The 20,709-nt window shown below is 42.9% G+C and overlaps 1 protein-coding gene across 1 annotated transcript in view; it reads right to left on the reverse strand.

Moving 5' to 3' along the window:
• Positions 1-20,709, reverse strand: part of LOC126272606 (integrin alpha-PS4-like) — a 493,607-nt gene that overhangs the window by 384,538 nt on the left and 88,360 nt on the right. Inside the window, exon 9 of the mRNA XM_049975549.1 lies at positions 13,905-14,120. Coding sequence (XP_049831506.1) covers positions 13,905-14,120 — 216 coding nt within the window. The remainder of the gene's footprint in view (positions 1-13,904; positions 14,121-20,709) is intronic.

Genomic DNA, 20,709 nt, shown 5'->3' on the forward strand with positions numbered 1-20,709 from the left:
GCCATGCGGATAAGATGCCTGGCATCTCGACTGCTAGTGATACGAGGCCGTTGGGATCCAGCACGGCGTTCCGTATTACCCTCCTGAACCCACCGATTCCATATTCTGCTAACAGTCATTGGATCTGGACCAACGCGAGCAGCAACGTCGCGATACGATAAACCGCAATCGTGATAGGCTACAATCCGACTTTTATCAAAGTCGGAAACGTGATGGTACGCATGACGCGTCACAACAACGTTTCACCAGGCAACGCCGGTCAAGTGTTGTTTGTGTATGAGAAATCGGTTGGAAACTTTCCACATGTCAACACGTTGTAGGTGTCGCCACCGGCGCCAACCTTGTGTGAATGTTCTGAAAAGCTAATCATTTGCATATCATAGCATCTTCTTCCTGTCTGTTAGATTTCGCGTCTGTAGAACGTCTTCTTCGTGGTGTAGCAATTTTAATGGCCAGTAGTGAATGTAGTGTACAGAAAAGGCAATCCTTGACAATTATACCTTCATGACTTACAGAGGCTGTTTCAAAAAGAATGACCTGATTTAAAAACTCCCCATAAAAACATACTACGAACATGGTATGAATTACAAAATACACAGAAAATCTTAAAATTTTACCTATGCTACTACAAATACTCCACCAACAGCAGCATGAACAACATCCAGGTGACAGCTAAATTCGCCGTGAACCTTACGGAATATATCTGCTTTTACGGAAGTTATTCTGATCTTCACTTCTTCTTTGTTACGAGATAAAGGGGAGATGAACACACTTTCGTTGACATATCCCTACAAGAAACAATCGCATGGGGTCATATCTGTCTATCTTGGAGACAATGCAGGGCAGGGTCTGGAGGTCCTGGGCACCCTACCTAGCGTTGAGGCGGAGTGTCGTTGAGAAACTAATGTATCTTGTTGTGCCAGTGTGGTGGAATTCCATCCCGTTGGAAAACGAAGATTAGATTAGATTAGATTAATACTTGTTCCATAGATCATGAATACGACACTTCGTAATTTTGTGGAACGTGTCAGGTTAATAAAAGATGTCTGTACAAGAAATTACATTACACAAAATATTGCATGACACTAATGATTAAGGTTTTTTTTTATACTTAGTTTATATCTAAAAATTCAGCCAATGAGTAGAAGGAGTTGTCATCTAGAAATTCTTTTAATTTATTTTTAAATGTTAGATGGCTATCTGTCAGGCTTTTGATGCTGTTTGGTAGGTGCCCAAAGACTTTTGTGGCAGCATAATTTACCCCTTTCTGTGCCAAAGTCAGATTTAACCCTGCATAGTGAAGATCATCCTTTCTCCTGGTGTTATAGGTATGCACACTGCTATTACTTTTGAATTGGGTTGGATTATTATCAACAAATTTCATAAGGGAATATATATACTGTGAGGTTACTGTGAGGATCCCTAGATCCTTAAATAGATGTCTGCAGGATGACCGTGGGTGGGCTCCAGCAATTATTCTGATTACACGTTTTTGTGCAATGAACACTTTTCTACTCAACGATGAATTACCCCAGAATATGATGCCATACGAAAGCAGTGAATGAAAGTAGGCATAGTAAGCTAATTTACTGAGATTCTTATCACCAAAATTTGCAATAACCCTAATAGCATACGTAGCTGAACTCAGACGTTTCAGCAAACCATCAATGGGTTGCTTCCAGTTTAACCTCTCATCAATGGACACACCTAAAAATTTTGAAAATTCTACCTTAGCTACAGACTTCTGTTCAAATTCTATATTTATTACTGGAGTTGTGCCATTTACTGTACGGAACTGTATATACTGTGTTTTATCAAAATTTAAAGAGAGTCCGTTTGCTGAGAACCACTTAATAATTTTGTGAAAAACATCATTTACAATTACATCACTTAGTTCTTGGTTTTTGGATGTTATTACTATACTTGTATCATCAGCAAGAAGAACTAACTTTGCATCTTCATCAATGTGGAATGGTAAGTCATTAATGTATATCAAGAACAGTAAAGGACCTAAGACCGAACCATGTGGGACCCCGTGCTTGATAGCACCCCAGTTTGAGGAATCAGCTGTTGTTTTAACATTACATGAACCACTTATTTCAACTTTCTGCATTCTTCCAGTTAAGTATGAATTAAACCATTTGTGCACTGCCCCACTCAAACCATAATGATTTAGCTTATCTAAAAGAATTCCATGATTTACACAATCAAAGGCCTTTGAGAGATCACAAAAAATACCAATGGGTGATGTCCGGTTATTCAGAGCATTTAATATTTGATCAGTGAAAGCATATATAGCATTTTCTGTTGAAAAGCCTTTCTGAAAACCAAACTGACATTTTGTTAGTACTTTATTTTTACAAATATGGGAGGCTACTCTTGAATACATTACTTTCTCAAAAATTTTTGATAGAGCTGTCAGAAGAGAGATTGGGCGGTAGTTGTTGACATCCGACGTATCCCCCTTTTTATGCAATGGTTTTACAATGGCATATTTCAGTCTATCAGGGAAAACACCCTGCTCCAAAGAGCTATTACATACGTGGCTGAGAATCCTACTTATCTGTGGGGAACAAGCTTTAAGTACTTTGCTGGAAACGCCATCAATTCCGTAAGAGCTTTTACTTTTCAGTGAGTTTATTATTTTACTGATTTCAGAGGGAGAGGTTGGTGGAATTACAGTTGTTTCAAACTGCGCAGGTATGGCCTCTTCTATTAATAGCCTTGCCTCTTCTAGTGAAGATCTAGATCCTATTTTCTCCACAACATTTAAAAAATGATTATTCAAAATATTTTCAATCTCTGATTGTTTGTTAGTGCACTTGTCATTCAGTTTTATTGCACTAAAGTCTTCCTGTGCTCTTGGTCGCCCTGTTTCCCTTTCAATAATATTCCAAATTGCTTTAATTTTATTATCAGAGTTACTGATCTCAGACATGATACACATGCTTCTGGACTTTTTAATAACTTTTCTTAGTACCGCACAATAGTTTTTATAATATTGAACAATTTCGGGGTCAGTACTCCCTCTTGCTGTTAGATACAGTTCTCTTTTACGGTTGCAAGATATTCTTATTCCTTTAGTTAGCCAAGGTTTTTTATATGTTTTCTTGGAATTATGTTTAACTATTTTCTTGGGAAAACAATTTTCAAATACCCTTAAAAATGTATTGTGAAATAAGTTATATTTCAAGTTTGCATCGGGTTCCTTATACACTTCATCCCAGTCTAGCTGCTGTAGGCTTTCCCTAAAGTTTGCAATATTTATATTGTTAATTGAACGCACTGCTTTGAAAGTCTGATTTATTATACTGCATGGAGCTATGTCATGTACTGTAACAAGCTGTGCACTATGATCTGAAAGACCATTCTCAACAGGATAAGCATTTATGTCCTTAAACTTATCTTGGTCTATAAAAAAGTTATCTATCAATGTACTGCTGTTCTTTGTTATCCGAGTAGGAAAAACAATGACGGAGCTCAAATTGAAGGAACTGAGTAATACTAAAAGGTCATTCTTCCTATTACACTCTTTCAGGGAATCAACATTGAAATCCCCACAAATGATAATTTGCTTCCCCCTGTCTGACAGATAGCACAACAAAGCATCCAAGTTTTCTAGAAATAGCTGGAAATTCCCTGAGGGGGACCTATACACTGTTACAATTATCAAAGTGCCATCATTTAGTTTAAGTTCAGTGGCACATGCTTCCATATGTTGCTCTACACAAAATTTTTTAGTTTCTAAATTTTTTGCACTGTGGAAGCTTTTGACATATATGGCAACTCCTCCTCTCATCATAAGTAATCGGAAGTAATCGGAGTTCTCCTAAAGTTGTGGAAAAAATCAATTCTGCAGTTTTTGAAGATATCCATGCGAATTTTTCTTGTGGATATATGTGAAGAAAAGTAAGTTCCTCTCCCCTTCACTTCGTGACATAGAACAAATGGAGAATGGAGTAAGAGCCGTCATAAATCCTGTAAAAGCAGATACATTAAGTAAAGTTAATGAAGAATTTATTTATCGTCTATCATCATGTTGCTTGTGTTGCTGCTCGTAGACACATAGAGCATTTGTAATAGCATAGCGAAAACTTTAAGGTTTTGTGAGTATTTTGCAACTCATCCCATGTTTGTAGTATGTTTTTATCAATAAATATGGAATTTTGATATCAGGTCGTTCTTTTTCAAACGCCCCGTATTTTACTGCGGTTCAGTTACTCTACAGAGAGCGATATTCTGTCAAGAACTACCCTCTTGGGGATTGTTTTCTCATATTGTTGTGACTATCGGGAACCAGTAAGTTTCAACCTCGATAGACGAAGTTACTGCTCTCGCATCTGTTGCAATGAATCCACAAGGGGCCAAACAACACCTTGAAAGGGATATTGGCGTTCCTAAAACCAGTGTACATCGCAATTCACAAGTTTCATTTTTAACACGTACACTTACACCAAGAAGTGCTCAGGAACGATTTCCAGATGGTGTTCAGTTTTGTCTGTGAGCGCAGCAGCTAATCATCGTCAACCAGAACTACTTCTCCGACGCTCTTTTTAGCTATGCGTGCTCCTTGTAAAACAAAAGATATGTAAATGCAAAAAACGCACATTATTTGGTCCGGCGAAAGCCCGAGATGGCTTAGACAGCTTGAACATAAGGGTAAATTGAGAGTCAGTGTTCGGTGTGGGATGCTTGGTAGAGTACATACAATATTGCATGTTCCCCAGCTGAGCGGATGAAGCGGTATGCGAGGGGAGAACGGTATTGGTGGGGGGCCCCTTGCTGAGGGGAGAGCACGGTAGGGAAAGTGGGGTTCCACAGCTGAAGCCTTCACAAAAACCCTCATCATGCACAACTTGTAAACTGCAGCTAGCGAGTCCGCAAAACGGCTGTATTGAGAGGTCGTGCCAGGACGACCAATAATTAGACAAGTCGACTGATTACAATTAAAAACAGAATGGGTACAGGACTACACTGAAATTACAACAAATAGAGCAATTTGTTTTCGCCTATCTAATACACCTTTTTTTTAGGATTTAATATCTTAATTGACGAAAAGGGAAGTCTTATAGCATTGTACGTCTGTCTGCCTGTTTTTCTGTCCGACTGTTAAGAACCCTTCTTTTCAGGAAGGCGAAGGCATAACAAATTGAAATTTATGTCCCATTTTAAGGTCTGTGACCCCTTGACGATGCAAAAAATTTAGCCTTGTACGCCAATAAAATCAAAGATGCCGCCATTTATGAGACGCATTTTGAGACTCGCAAACTTGCAACTTCCTGTTGACATAGAATCATGAAATTTGGCAAGAAGTAAAGTTTCACACTATAAGTATGGGAAAAATTCGAAAGTTGTCAATTTGTAATAATATCACACGGAAAAAAATTTGTTTGCAAATTATTATCCCACTGTCTGCCCGTCCGTCTGTTAAGAACTCTTTTTCTCAGTAACGGGTGCACGTATCATGAGCCGGCTGCGATGGCCGAGCGGTTCTAGGCGCTACAGTCTGGAACTGCACGACCGCTACGGTCGCATGTTCGAATCCTGCCTCGGGCATGGATGTGTGTGATGTTCTTAGGTTAGTTAGGTTTAAGTAGTTCTAAGTTCCAGGGAACTGATGACCTCAACAGTTAAGTCCCATAGTGCTCAGAGCCATTTTTGAACGTATCATGTTGAAATTTATGTCACATACTAGGTCTGTGGGCACTTGGCAGTGTAAAACATTTCAGCTTATATATCAACGCAATCAAAACACACAGCCGTTTATGTAACTTATTTTTATACCTCGCCAGTACCCATAGCGGTAACAGGCAAAAATTCTCGAAATTGTCGACTCCCAGAATGCATGAATTATCTATTTACGAGGGTCGGTCAAAAAGTAATGCCTCCCATTTTTTTTCTACTTAAAAAAATTAAGTTAAGTGAAAAATTTGAATTTGGCGCCATTCCTCAAACCTTCTTCTGCAATCCACTGCAGCAGTAACTTTCTGTGTCAACAGGTGGCAGCACAGCAGAAGTTTGTAAGATGACCGACATCGATGTTCGTTTGAGACAGCGTTGTGTGATTGAATTCTTGAATGCAGAAGGTGAAACGCCCATACGCATTCATGAAAGACTGAAGAAGGTGTATGGTGTTGTGACAGTGGATGTCAGCACTGTTAGACGATGGGTTCGTCGTTGTAAGGAAGCTGAAGGGCAAACACCGTTGACTGACGAAAAGCGGAGCGGCAGGCCGGTGAGTGCAGTGACTCCACACAACATTCAGCAAGTTGATGACATCATTCGTGGTGACCGTCGGGTGACTGCAGATGAAGTGTGTCGCATTATTTCTCTTAGTAAAGGCAGTGTGGTCACGATTATTAAACAATTGGGGTACTCAAAAGTTTGTGCACGGTGGGTTCCAAGAATGTTAACCGATCAGAATAAAGAGGCAAGGAAAACAATAGCCTCCCAACACTTGCAGCGCTTCCGTTTGGAGGGAGATGAGTTTCTGAAAAAAATTGTGACCGGGGACGAAACATGGGTGCATTTTTTTGAACCCGAATCAAAGAGGCAGTCAATGGAGTGGCGTCACACAAGCTCGCCGAGGAAGAAAAAATTCAAAACTGTGCGATCGGCAGGGAAAGTTATGGCAACAGTTTTCTGGGATACAGAGGGTGTGATTCTGGTTGATTTTTTGGAGCAGGGATGCACAATAAATTCTGTTCAATACGTCACAACCCTCAAAAAACTTAAAGCACGTCTTCAGCGAGTTCGCCCAACAAAATCAATGGCAGATGTTCTTCTTTTGCATGACAATGCAAGACCACACACCAGTCGTCACACCTCTGACGAGATTGTCAAAATTGGATGGGAAGTTTTGCCTCATCCCCCATACAGCCCTGACCTGGCACCATCAGACTTCCATCTGTTCGGGCCACTAAAAGAAGCTCATCGTGGGATTCATTTTGAAGATGAGAAGGCCGTCAAAACATCCGTGCGTCAATGGCTTAGGAAGCAGAGCTGTGATTTTTACCGTGCTGGGATACATGCCCTTGTTCAAAGATGGACCAAAACTGTAGAGATGGGCGGAGATTACATTGAAGAATGACAAAATGATCCTCAATGTTGTGGTTTTCAACCTATGTAATTGCATTTAAATTTCCTGACAATTAAACGTAGAAAAAAAAATAGGAGGCATTACTTTTTGACTGACCCTCGTACATCGTGGTTATAATTAAATTCCCTTATTTAACACGTTATAACACGGAAACTAATTACCATACGAGAACCGAACTTGGTAGCATTAATGTCAATGACATGGGGAAGAGTAGTAATGCAGAATCAATTCAACTGAAACACTTTTAATGTTCTGCTACGGTACATCATACCATTACATACGGGTACCATTACTGCTACAAAAGGGGCGCAATGTGACACCCATCAGTGTCCAGAAGAGTCTGAGAGCGCAGGATTGCATTCTGCACAGCAGAACGAAGCATGTCCGTAGGTATGCTGGCTACCTCTCTTGATATGCTGTGCTTCACATCAGCACACGCGTGAATGTTCCCTGGTAAATCTTGTCCTTCAGGTAGCCCCACAACTACAGATCACAGGGAGTGAGATCAGATTATCGTGGCGGACAAGTATCTGGAAAAGATCGATTGATAATTTGATCGTTTCCAAATGTGTTTCGGAGAAGGTGAACTTCACGAGCAATGTACGGTAGAGGGCTATCTTATCTGAAAGCTGTTGAGTTCAATGCTTCTCTCTCTTTTAGGGCGGGTATCACGTGCTAGCGATGCACATCACAGTAACGCTGGCCAGTCACACTGCACGTCTTTGGTCCTTGAGCGCCAACCTGTTCGAACAAGCCACACTGTACGGTGACACGTTCACCGTACAGGGGAACTTCATGCACAGTGACTGGAGGAGACGATCCCTACACTCGACAGTTCTGTGTATTCACCTCACCTGTCAGAGAAAATTGAGTTTCGTCTACCCATAGGACGGTCCAGAGCCAGCCCTCGTCAACTTCAGTCATTGCGAAAAAATGGAGAGCAAAGTCAACACATCGTTGTGCGTGCTGTGGTGCAAGCTGCTGTACGACATGGATCTTGGACGGATACCATTTGAGAATGGTTCGAAGCACCTTCCGTGCACTGGACCACGGGATGTTCAACTGTCGGACACAGCACTCGCACTGCCTCACGATCGGGAATTGCGCGCAGCGTTTTCTGCGACCGGTCATGGCCTCTCCCCGCAGCGACCCCCAGTTCTCCAGTTGATTTGAACTTCTTCATCATGCTCCGCCCAGCAGGTGGAGAAAGAGGACCCTTCTGTAATCCTTTCAGCCGGCTTTATTTTCGAAGTGCAGCTACAGCTTTACTTTGTCTTGATAACAGAGCTTCATCAATAATGCCCTGCTCCTTTTGTCCAAGCTCATGTTGACACGTTAACAAGTGCACTGCGACTGGTCAGGTGTGTGAGACTATCAATCACGATGACTGATCGCGGCACCTGGTCGGCATAGTTGGAACTGGACGGTGGCGCTGTGACGCGTGGAAATCATGCACCCCATGCTCTGGACATTAATACTACCAAGTTTGGTGCTCGTACAGTAATTAGTTTCCGTGTTATACGGTGTTAAATAGGGAAAGTTTAACAATAACCATCCGGTACACAATTAAGTTTGTACGGAACCCTCGGTGCACGAGTCTTACTCGCTCTTGTCCGAATTTGTTTCTTTCTCTTGTGTCCGTGTTAAAATCAGCTTTGCCAATACACAGTAGACTTTACAGTATTTCATCTCTCTAACATGATAATGCAGTTGTAATTACGACAGAATACTGAAACAGTCTATTATTAGGGTTAAACAAACAATTGAGAACAAGTATGATCAATAGCTTAAGAAAAGCTCATGCTCGGTATAAAAATAAACGTTTGATTCCTTCACTCAAGTTGTTACAAACTCATTATAGTATTGGTTAAAAACAGTCTTGGTTGCAATTTTATTTTTTTTTATTTTTCAGCGACGCTTTTCGCCTTATTTAGGTATCTTCAGTTTATCTTTTCTAGATGGACGCGAGAGCCACCAAGAGCGAGTAACAGTAAGATTGCAACCAAGACTGTTTTTAACCAATGCACTGGTTTGCTGTTATGCCACATATGGACTGGAAGAAACTCATTGTAATTCTTATTTCACCAATTATCGATGGCCCGTAAAATAGTCACATTATTTCATTGAAAAACAGTAAGATTGCAACCAAGACTGTTTTTAACCAATGCACTGGTTTGCTGTTATGCCACATATGGACTGGAAGAAACTCATTATAATTCTTGTTTCACCAATTATCGATGGCCCTTAAAATAGTCACATTATTTCATTGAAAAACCTCTATTCCTTCATATATCGCTTTAAATAAGAATGTTTCGGATGTTAACTATATGGCAAAACACTCTTCGCTCTGTGCGCTTTCATTTTCCAAAAACTCGTTTCGATATGTAGAACTATTCATGAGATTTGAGGGATGTAATGAGAATTTCATTTTCACTCAGTCGTTTGTTTTTGTGACCAGAAGTGAGTGTACTACACACAATCCATTTCTCGAGATTGGAGTAAAATATAGATCTGTCTCCAGTTTAAAGGAAAATTCAATATGTTACCTTCATTTCGTACACAGAAATATATGACATAAAAAACACGAAACACAGACAGAGGGCGACCCCCATTTTCATGGCAAGATATTAGAATTTCGCGAAATAGCTTACATAATGTCAGAGTATCACAATAACTACGACAGTTAACGAAGTGACAGGCAGCTCATCTAGAATCTGACGAAATGGGCTGTGAGATGCAAGAGAATCAAAATTGCTTACGAAATAGTTTCTCTAAAATCGTTTGAGTAAGATAGTAGAACAGCCGACATGATGCCTCTCCATTCCTGCAGTATAGACAAGTGGAAATAGCAAGATTTGTTCGTAACTGATAAAGTGCAGAGCAGACATAGATGTTCGCCCTTTCGGAACAGTTTGGTGGACCCACCCAGGCCTGAAAGTGAGAATGTGTTTCTGCGCAAGGGACAAGTTACCTTGCGCGAGGTCTGCTTCAACTATTGGCGCTTATTTCATCAGTGGTAACACAACTGGCAGGGAATTTACAAAATTTCTCACTCGAATTCTTCTTCTCCTTGTGAGTGAAGTGCTGCTAAGATCTAGATTGCTTACGTGGTTCCAATATGGTGGATGTTCCGCACATTTTGTGCACATTGTGTTCTGAACCGAAGATATCCTGCGAGATGGACTGGTCGTGGGGGAACAGTGGAATGGCCTGCTCGGTCACCTCACTTAAATACCTCTGAATATTTTGCTTTTGGAATACATAAAAGGCGTTGTCGATCGTGATATTCCAATTCCAGAGGATCGGAAGAAACATTAACAGGCAACAACGGAAGCGGCAATGAATTCTCTCATCCAATGCATAGGCCGGTGCATCACTGTCCACTTGTGCACTCAACGAATTGAAGGGCTACAAAATGGTGTTCAAGATCCAGTTTCTGTTTCCTGTTAAGTTGAACGTTGTATTTACGTGAATAGTTGGTACGTTTTTGAACAGGTTTTGAGGAAAGGAAGTGAGTTATCGAATAGGAAAATACAGGGCGCTGATTAAAAAAGACGTACTGCTGCTCATATCTTCGTAACTGTTGTTACTAATATGTTGCATTGTGGTTGACTGTATAATCAAGAAACCAAAAGCCAGTAAATAATATCATGGTAACGAATTCCAGTTTCGTTCTTTGATTTATTTAGAATGTGTGTTCTGTTTGCACTGCTGCAGCTTAAACGTCGTCTAGAAAAAGCACGAGGACAATAGCAAGTCAAGTGCAGCCGCATCTACGTTTTTACCGTCGGAACGCCATATTAAATGGCGCTAAATATACAAATATACTTGTTTATTGAAGGAGGGGATGACGCATTGCTGGCGAAAAAAATTAATGTAAGAGGTGTGGCAACTAAATAACGAGACTGCGCACCTCCTACACACAGCCGCGTGGGGGCTGGTTGGTACTGGAATGCAGTTGGCCTTGAACGTTCAAGAGGAGCCGCTGTTCGTTTCGTCTTTTTGTCTGCTTTAGTTTGTTTTTGAGTCTTGGTTGTAGAGGACATGGTTCAGTGCTAGTGCCGCGATCATGGTGAACTTAAAAATCGAGCAGCGCTTTTACCTAAGATTCCTCTTGAAATTAAAAATGTCCCCAACGGACTATTTTCTTACATTAAAGGAGGTGTTTGGTAATAATGGTATGTCACGTGCGCGAGTTTTTGAATTGCACAAATTGTTTTTTAAAAGGTCTGGAGGAGATTGAAGATGATGGAATTCCCGGTCAATCTGTGAGTTCAAGAACTGAACCAAAGGATAGGAAAATTTATGAAATTGTGGGGAAAGACCGACGTCTGCGCGTTCGGATGATCAAAGACTTGAACAAAGAGACAGTAAGAAAAATTTTGCTTGATGAACTAAACATGATAAAAGTTCATGCAAAATGGTTTCGAAAAACTTCTTTCAGAAACAAACAGACCACGGTATGAACATTTGCTCTGATGTTATGGAATGAGTCAGTCCAGAACCTAATTTGCTCATACCTGACATCACGTTTGATGAAAATGGATCTTCCAGGACGACACACAAACAAAGTGTCACCCGATGCACTCGAAGACTCTCACTCCGCTAGGAATGAAAAAAAAGGCACTGAAGGCAGTTGTGATCGGTTTTTTTTAAAGGAATATTATGATGACTCTGTGGGTGTCCGAAGGTTAAATCGTTAATTATAAATACAGCAAAGAAGTCCTAGTCAAGTTGAGGGAAAGAGTAAGGAAGAAAAGACCAGATTTGTGGAAGGACGACGCATGGAATCTGCACTAGGACAACGCGCCAACCCACAGTGCTATACCTGTGAAACAGTTATTAGCGGGCACGCGCATTCCTGTGCTCGAACATCCTTCCTATTCGCCGGATCTAGCTCCCTGTAACTTTCATCTGTTCCCAAAAGGGTAGAGAGCATTGAAGGGAAGACATTTTAAACCTCTTGAAACGCTAAGAGCAAACACGGCAGAGTTGTTGAAAAGGGTGACAATGAATGAGCTATAGAAGTGCTTTGCACAATGTAGCACACATATGCAGCGGTCTATAGGTAGGGGAAGTGAGTCCGTTGGAAGGGATAAAGGAAAGTTGTAACTTGGTTAGCAGTAAAACACATTTCTTACATCAGTCTCGTTATTTATGTACCACTCCTCGCAGTGGGAAACGTTTGGCATCCGAAACTGTGCATCATGGCACGAAACCAATTGTGGTACTGAAATAGAGCATTCTAAGAAGTATCTGAAAATGCTCTAAGAGCCAGAAAAGTGGTACACTTGCCTAATATTGTGTAAGGTCTCCGCGAGCACGCAGAAGTGCCTCAAGAAAGTGGCATGGACCCGAATAATGTATGAAGTAGTGCTGAAGGGAACTGACACCATGAGTTCTGGTAGGCTGTCCATGAAGCCGTAAGAGTACCTGGGGGTAGAGATCTCTTCTGAACAGCACGTTGCAAGGCATCCCAGATATGATCAATAATGTTTATGTCTGGGGAGTTTAGGGCCAGTAGAAGAGTTTAAATTCAGAAGACTTCTCTTGAAGCCACTCTGTAGCAGTTCTGGACGTGTTGCGGTGTCGCATTGTCCTGCTGGAATTTTCCAACTCCGTCGGAATGCAAAATGGGCATGAATGGATGTAGCTGATCAGACAGGATGCTTACGTACGTGTCACTGGTCGGAGTCGTATCTAGAAGTATCAAGGGTCCCATATCACTCCAACTGCACACGCCATACAGCATTACAGAGCCTCCACCTGCTTGAACAGTCCCTTGCTGACATGTAGTGTCCATGGATTCAGGAGGTTGCCTCCATACCCGGACACGTCCATCCGCTCGATGCAATCTGAAACGAGACTCGTCCGACCAGGCAACATGTTTCCAGTTATCAACAGTCCAATGTCGCTGTTGACAAGTCTAGGCGAGGCGTAAAGCTTTGTGTCGTACGGTCATCAAAGTTACACGAGTGGGCTTTCGGTTCCGAAAGCCCCTGTCGATGATGTTTCATTGAATGGTTCACGTACTGACACTTGCTGATGGCCCAGGACTGAAATCTGCAGCAATTTGCGGAAGGGTTGTACTTCTGTCACGTTGAACGATTCTCTTCAGTCGTCGTTGGTCTCGTTCTGGTAGGACTTTTCCCGGCCGCTACGTTGTCGGAGATTTGACCTTTTACCGAATTCCTGATACGGTACACTCGTGAAATGGTCGTAAGGGAAAATCCCCACTTAATCGCTACGTCGGAGCTGCTGTGTCCCATCGCCAGCGCGCCGATCATAGTACCACGTTCAAACTCACATAAATCTTGATAACCTGCCATTGTAGCAGCAGTAACCGATCTGATAAGTGCACCAGTCTTACATAGGCGTTGCCGACCGCAGCGTGATATTCTGCCTGCTTAAATAACTCTGTTTTTGAATATGCATGTCTATACCAGTTTCTTTGGCGCTTGAGTGTGATAAAAATGCGCACCTACAGGTGAACTTTTACTTGGGTGCGTTATTGCGTCGCCGCGTGGCCGCGCGGTTAGAGGCGCCATGTCACTCATCGTGCGGCCCCTCCCGCCGGAGGTTCGAATCCTCCCTCGGCCATTGGTGTGAGTGTTGTCCTTAGCGTTGAGTTAGTTTAAGTAGTGTGTAAGTCTAGGTAGCGATGACCTCTGCAGGTTGGTCCCTTAGGAATTCACACACATTTGAACATTTTTCGTTATTGCGTCGCCACGGGCTGACAGCCGTTATGGCTGCACAGTTGCAGTGATCCCAACCCCACACTCGCAGCCACAGTTGCTTGGCCCACCTGCTGGCCGCCGAAGTAGACGTAGACGGCGCCCGCGTCTGCTCGGCCGGCCCGTGGCGCGCCCACCAGTAGGTCGTCGCAGCCGTCGCCGTCCAGGTCGGCCGCCGCCAGCGCCGCGCCGTAGCCGTCGCCCATGCGGCCGCCGCTGCCCGCCGCCAAGCGCGAGTACGACACGCCCGTCTCCGCGTCCAGCGGGCCTTCTGCCGCCAGCCACACCTGCCGCACACAGCGCTCTCTCAGCAACCTACAATGTGTTCTCACCTCCACTACAATGGCAGCACTAGAAACCTGGGAAGTATTCACCAAAAACTAGGAAGTAAGAAAAATAGAGCCTTTCCTAATAGTACACTACTGGTCATTAAAATTGCAACACCAAGAAGAAATGCAGATGATAAAGGGGTATTCATTGCACAAATATATTATACTAGAACTGACATGTGATTACATTTTCACGCAATTTGGGTGCATAGATCCTGAGAAATCAGTACCCAGAACAACCACCTCTGGCCGTAATAACGGCCTTGATACGCCTGGGCATTGAGTCAAACAGAGCTTGGATGGCGTGTACAGGTACAGCTGCCCATGCAGCTTCAACACGATACCACAGTTCATCAACAGTAGTGACTGGCGTATTGAGACGAGCCAGTTGCTCGGCCACCATTGACCAGACGTTATCAATTGGTGAGAGATCCGGAGAATGTGCTGGCCAGGGCAGCAGTCGAACATTTTCTCTATCCAGAAAGGCCCGTACAGGACCTGCAGCATGCGGTCGTGCATTATCCTGCTGAAATGTAGGGTTTCGCAGAGATTGAATGGAGGGTAGAGCCACGGGTAGTAACACATCTGAAATGTAACGTCCACTGTTCAAAGTGCCGTCACTGCGAATAAAAGGTGACAGACAAGTGTAACCAATGGCACCCCATACCATCAAGCTAGGTGATACGCCAGTATGGGGATGACGAATACACGCATCCAATGTGCGTCCACCGCGATGTCGTCAAACACGGATGCGACCATCATGTTGCTATAGACAGAACCTGGATTCATCCGAAAAAATGACGTTTTGCCATTCGTGCACCCAGGTTCGTCGTTGAGTACACCATCGAAGGCGCTCGTGTCTGTGATTCAACGTCAAGGGTAACCGCAGCCATGGTCTCCGAGCTGATAGTCCATGCTGCTGCAAACGTCGTCGAACTGTTCGTGCAGATGGTTGTTGTCTTGCAAACGTCCCCATCTGTTGACTCAGGGATCGAGACGTGGCTGCACGATCCGTTACAGCGATGCGGATAAGATGCCTGTCATCTCGACTGCTGGATCCAGCACGGCGTTCCGTATTACCCTCCTGAACCCACCGATTCCATATTCTGCTAACACTCATTCGATCTCGACCAACGCAAGCAGCAATGTCGCGATACGATAAACCGCAATCGCGATAGGCTACAATCTGACCTTTATCAAAGCCGGAAACGTGATGGTACGCATTTCTCCACCTTACACGAGGCATCACAACAACGTTCCACCATGCAACGCCGGTCAACTGCTGTTTGTGTATGAGAAATCGGTTGGAAACGTTCCTCATGTCAGCACGTTGTAGGTGTCACCACCGGCGCCAACCTTGTGTGACTGCTCTGAAAAGCTAATTACTTGCAATTCACAGCATCTTCTTCTTGTCGATTAAATTTCGCTCCTGTAGCACGTCATATTCGTGGTGTAGCAATTTTAATGACCAGCAGAGTACAAAGACTGAAAGCCTCCTCTTATAAACGACTTAATCAGGGAGATAGGGTAAGGTCGAGTAAGAGTACGCTTATGGTAAGTGTTCGCAGTGGCATTGCCTCTGCATTCGCAACACTGACCGACAACGAAATACTAAATTTAACTGTTGGTTCTACACTAGTGTCCAGAATTAAAGCAACGAAAGAAAATTTTGCGCAAGGTTGCTTTTATTTTGCCTCGAAACTTTATAAACAGCTGAGAGTAAACTAAAAACAATGTAAAGAACAAAGAACGTAAACTACTGCTACATGCATAAAGGAAGACAAAAATATTCTTCGTTTTTTTTTTTTTCAACTTAACGGATATTTGCACAGCTGAATGTGCTCAGTGTGAGGTTTGACCACCTATGGTAGCAACATAGGCCTGACAACAACAGGGCATACTGTGAATGATGTTATCAATCTCATGGTGTGGCAATAACGCGCATTCTTCCTGCAGAGCTGCTCGCAAGTCTTGGAGAGTGGTTGGTGGATGGTGACGTAGCGTAACCCGTCTCCCAAGTAAGCCCCAGAAGTGCTCTATTGGATGCAAATTGGGACAGCGAGCAGATCATGCCAAACGTGCAATATCTTTCGTTTCCAAGAAAATGTCAGCCACTCATCCTCTATGAGGTCGAGCATGTTGTTGTTGTTGTGGTCTTCAGTCCTGAGACTGGTTTGATGCAGCTCTCAATGCTACTCTATCCTGTCCAAGCTTCTTCATCTCCCAGTACTTGCTGCAACCAACATCATTCTGAATCTGCTTAGTGTATTCATCTCTTCGTCTCCCTCTACGATTTTTACCCTCCACGCTGCCCTCCAATGCTAAATTTGTGATCCCTTGATGCCTCAAAACATGTCCTACCAACCGGTCCCTTCTTTTTGTCAAGTTGTGCCACAAACTCCTCTTCTCCCAAATTCTATTCAATACCTCCTCATTAGTTATGTGATCTACCCATCTAATCTTCAGCATTCTTCTGTAGCACCACATTTCGAAATCTTCTATTTTCTTCTTGTCCAAACTAGTTATTGTCCATGTTTCACTTCCATACATGGCTACACTCCATACAAATACTTACAGAAACGACTTCCTGACCATTAAATCTATACTCGATGTTAACAAATTTCTCTTCTTCAGAAACGCTTTCCTTGCCATTGCCAGTCTACATTTTATATCCTCTCTACATCGACTATCATCAGTTATTTTACTCCCTAAATAGCAAAACTCCTTTACTACTTTAAGTGTCTCATTTCCTAATCTAATTCCCTCAGCATCACCCGATTTAATTTGACTGCATTCCATTATCCTCGTTTTGCTTTTGTTGATGTTCATCTTATATCCTCCTTTTAAGACACTGTCCATTCCGTTCAACTGCTCTTCCAAGTCCTTTGCTGTCTCTGACAGAATTACAATGTCATCGGTGAACCTCAAAGTTTTTATTTCTTCTCCGTGAATTTTAATACCTACTCCATATTTTTCTTTTGTTTCCTTTACTGCTTGCTCAATATACAGATTGAATAACATCGGGGAGAGGCTACAACCCTGTCTCACTCCCTTCCCAACCACTGCTTCCCTTTCATGTCCCTCGACTCTTATAACAGCCATATGGTGTCTGTACAAATTGTAAACAGCCTTACGCTCCCTGTATTTTACCCCTGCCACCCTTAGAATTTGAAAGAGATTATTCCAGTCAACATTGTCAAAAGGTTTCTCTAAGTCTACAAATGCTAGAAACGTAGGTTTGCCTTTTCTTAATCTTTCTTCTAAGATAAGTCGTAAGGTTAGTATTGCCTCACGTGTTCCAACATTTCTGCGGAATCCAAACTGATCTTCCGCAAGGTCCGCTTCTACCAGTTTCTCCATTCGTCTGTAAAGAATTCGTGTTAGTATTTTGCAGCTGTGACTTATTAAACTGATAGTTCGGTAACTTTCACATCTGTCAACACCTGCTTTCTTTGGGATTGGAATTATTATATTCTTCTTGAAGTCTGAGGGTATTTCGCCTGTCTCATAAATCTTGCTCACCAGATGGTAGAGTTTTGTCATGACTGGCTCTCCCAAGGCCGTCAGTAGTTCTAATGGAATGTTGTCTACTCCCGGGGCCTTGTTTCGTCTCAGGTCTTTCAGTGCTCTGTCAAACTCTTCCCGCAGTATTGTATCTCCCATTTCATCTTCATCTGCATCCTCTTCCATTTCCAGTACATTGCCCTTGTATAAACCTTCTATATACTCCTTCCACCTTTCCGCCTTCCCTTCTTTACTTAGAACTGGTTTTCCATCTGAGCTCTTGATATTCATACAAGTGGTTCCCTTTTCTCCAAAGGTCTCTTTAATTTTCCTGTAGGCAGTATCTATCTTACCCCTAGTGAGATAGGCCTCTACATCCTTACATTTGTCCTCTAGCCATCCCTGCTTAGCCATTTTGCACTTCCTGTCGATCTCATTTTTTAGCCGTTTGTATTCCTTTTTGCCTGCCTTATTTACTGCATTTTTATATTTTCTCCTTTCATCAATTAAATTCAATATTTCTTCTGTTACCCACGGATTTCTATTAGCCCTCGTCTTTTTACCTACTTTATCTTCTGCTCCTTCACTACTTCATCCCTCAGAGCTACCCATTCTTCTTCTACTGTATTTCTTTCCTCCATTCCTGTGAATTGTTCCCTTATGCTCTCCCCGAAACTCTCAACAGCCTCTGGTTCTTTCAGTTTATCCAGGTCCCATCTCCTTAAATTAGCACCTTTTTGTAGTTTCTTCAGTTTTAATCTACAGTTCATAACCAATAGATTGTGGTCAGAGTCCACATCTGCCCCTGGAAATATCTTACAATTTAAAACCTGTTTCCTAAATCTCTGTCTTACCATTATATAATCTATCTGATACCTTTTAGTATCTCCAGGATTCTTCCATGTATACAACCTTCTTTTATGATTCTTAAACCAAGTATTAGCTATGATTAAGTTATGCTCTGTGCAAAATTCTACCAGACGGCTTCCTCTTTCATTTCTTCCCCCCAATCCATATTCACCTACTATGTTTCCTTCTCTCCCTTTTCCTACTGACGAATTCCAGTCACCCATGACTATTAAATTTTCGTCTCCCTTCACTACCTGAATAATTTCTTTTATCTCATCATAGATTTCCTCAATTTCTTCATCATCTGCAGAGCTAGTTGGCATATAAACTTGTACTACTGTAGTAGGTGTGGGTTTCGTGTCTATCTTGGCCACAATAATGCGTTCACTATGCTGTTTGTAGTAGCTTACCCGCACTCCTATTTTTTATTCATTATTAAACCTACTCCTGCATTACCCCTAATTGATTTTGTATTTATAACCCTGTATTCACCTGACCAAAAGTCTTGTTCCTTTTGCCACCGAACTTCACTAATTCCCACTATATCTTACTTTAACCTATCCATTTCCCTTTTTAAATTTTCTAACCTACCTGCCCGATTAAGGGATCTGACATTCCACGCTCCGATCCGTAGAACGCCAGTTTTCTTTCTCCTGATAACGGCGTCCTCTTGGGTAGTCCCCACCGAGAGATCCGAATGGGGGACTATTTTACCTCCGGAATATTTTAACCAAGAGGACGACATCATCATTTAATTATACAGTAAAGCTGCATGTCCTTGGGAAAGATTACGGCTGTAGTTTCCCCTTGCTTTCAGCCGTTCGCAGTACCAGCACAGCAAGGCCGTTTTGGTTAATGTTACAAGGCCAGATCAGTCAATCATCCAGACTGTTGCCCCTGCAACTACTGAAAAGGCTGCTGCCCCTCTTCAGGAACCACACGTTTGTCTGGCCTCTCAACAGATACCCCTCCGTTGTGGTTGCACCTACGGTTCGGCCATCTGTATCGCTGAGGCACGCAAGTCTCCCCACCAACGGCAAGGTCCATGGTTCATGGGGGGAGGTGGTCGAGCATATCCTCCAGTAATACGAAGCCTGGGCCTACGGCACCTCGCAGTAACGGCACATGAAGTCCCAAGATCTCGTCACGATACCTGACAGCAATTAAACCCATGCAGTTTCATGACGAGAGAAACAACAGAACGATTCACATTAAGCTATCGGGCCACAGCAATTTGCGACTGTCCTGCTTCCATTCTTTCTTTCGCAATCCATCGCAGAGAGCCTGGTGGGCGTCTTCTCTGTACCGTACTGCACCGTCTGTGATTGTGTACACAGCGACTGTGGATGTGGGACAACACGGCAAACACTACCCCGTTTGAAAGGTGCCCTGATGTCATCGATGGTGTGGTTGTCCTTGACCGGAATGCCATCATCCGTGCAGAACGCGCTCGTACGGACGTCTACTGACAGTATGTATGACTAGACGCAGGACGGGGAAATAACGGTTTGTTGCTTTAATTTTTGAAACCAGTGTATACTGACGCCATCACATGTAATCTTGAAGAGCTCAGCCAGACGTATTGGCTGTAGCAGGTAAATATAAGCTTTTGTTTCAAATTATGTAATCCTTAAGTTATATATCGTAAGCGGTAAGCACTATTTAGATATGCATTAGAAAATGCCAAAAGAATCACCGTTCTATGAGGAACAAACCACGTCACGAGAAACAGCGGAACCAAACAGAAACTGCCATTTCTGATATTTTTTTGATTTGTGTAGCGCATCGGTTAAAGGTACGCTGTAAGATAGCGAGAAAGACTACGCGTCTGTTCTTAACCCCCTGCCCTCCTTCTTCTTCGTTTCTAACGGTTACTAATCCAGAACGACCCATTAGACACTGCCGGCAGGTACGGCAGGGCGGTTCCAGGCGCTTCAGTCTGGAGTCGCGCGACCACTACGGTCGCAGGTTCGAATCCTGCCTCGGGCACGGATGTGTATGATGTCTTTAGGTTAGTTAGGTTTAAATAGTTCTACGTTCTAGGGGACTTATGACCTCAGATTTTAAGTCCCATAGTGCTCAGGGCCATTTGAACTATTTGAACCCATTAGACAGTCAGACGCGATTGCTTTGTTTCGTGCTGCATATTCTACAGTAGCCCCAATCCAAACAGCTGAGATATCATTCGAGTGGA

This window comes from Schistocerca gregaria, chromosome 5, assembly GCF_023897955.1.
Source record: "Schistocerca gregaria isolate iqSchGreg1 chromosome 5, iqSchGreg1.2, whole genome shotgun sequence".
Lineage (NCBI taxonomy): Eukaryota > Metazoa > Arthropoda > Insecta > Orthoptera > Acrididae > Schistocerca > Schistocerca gregaria.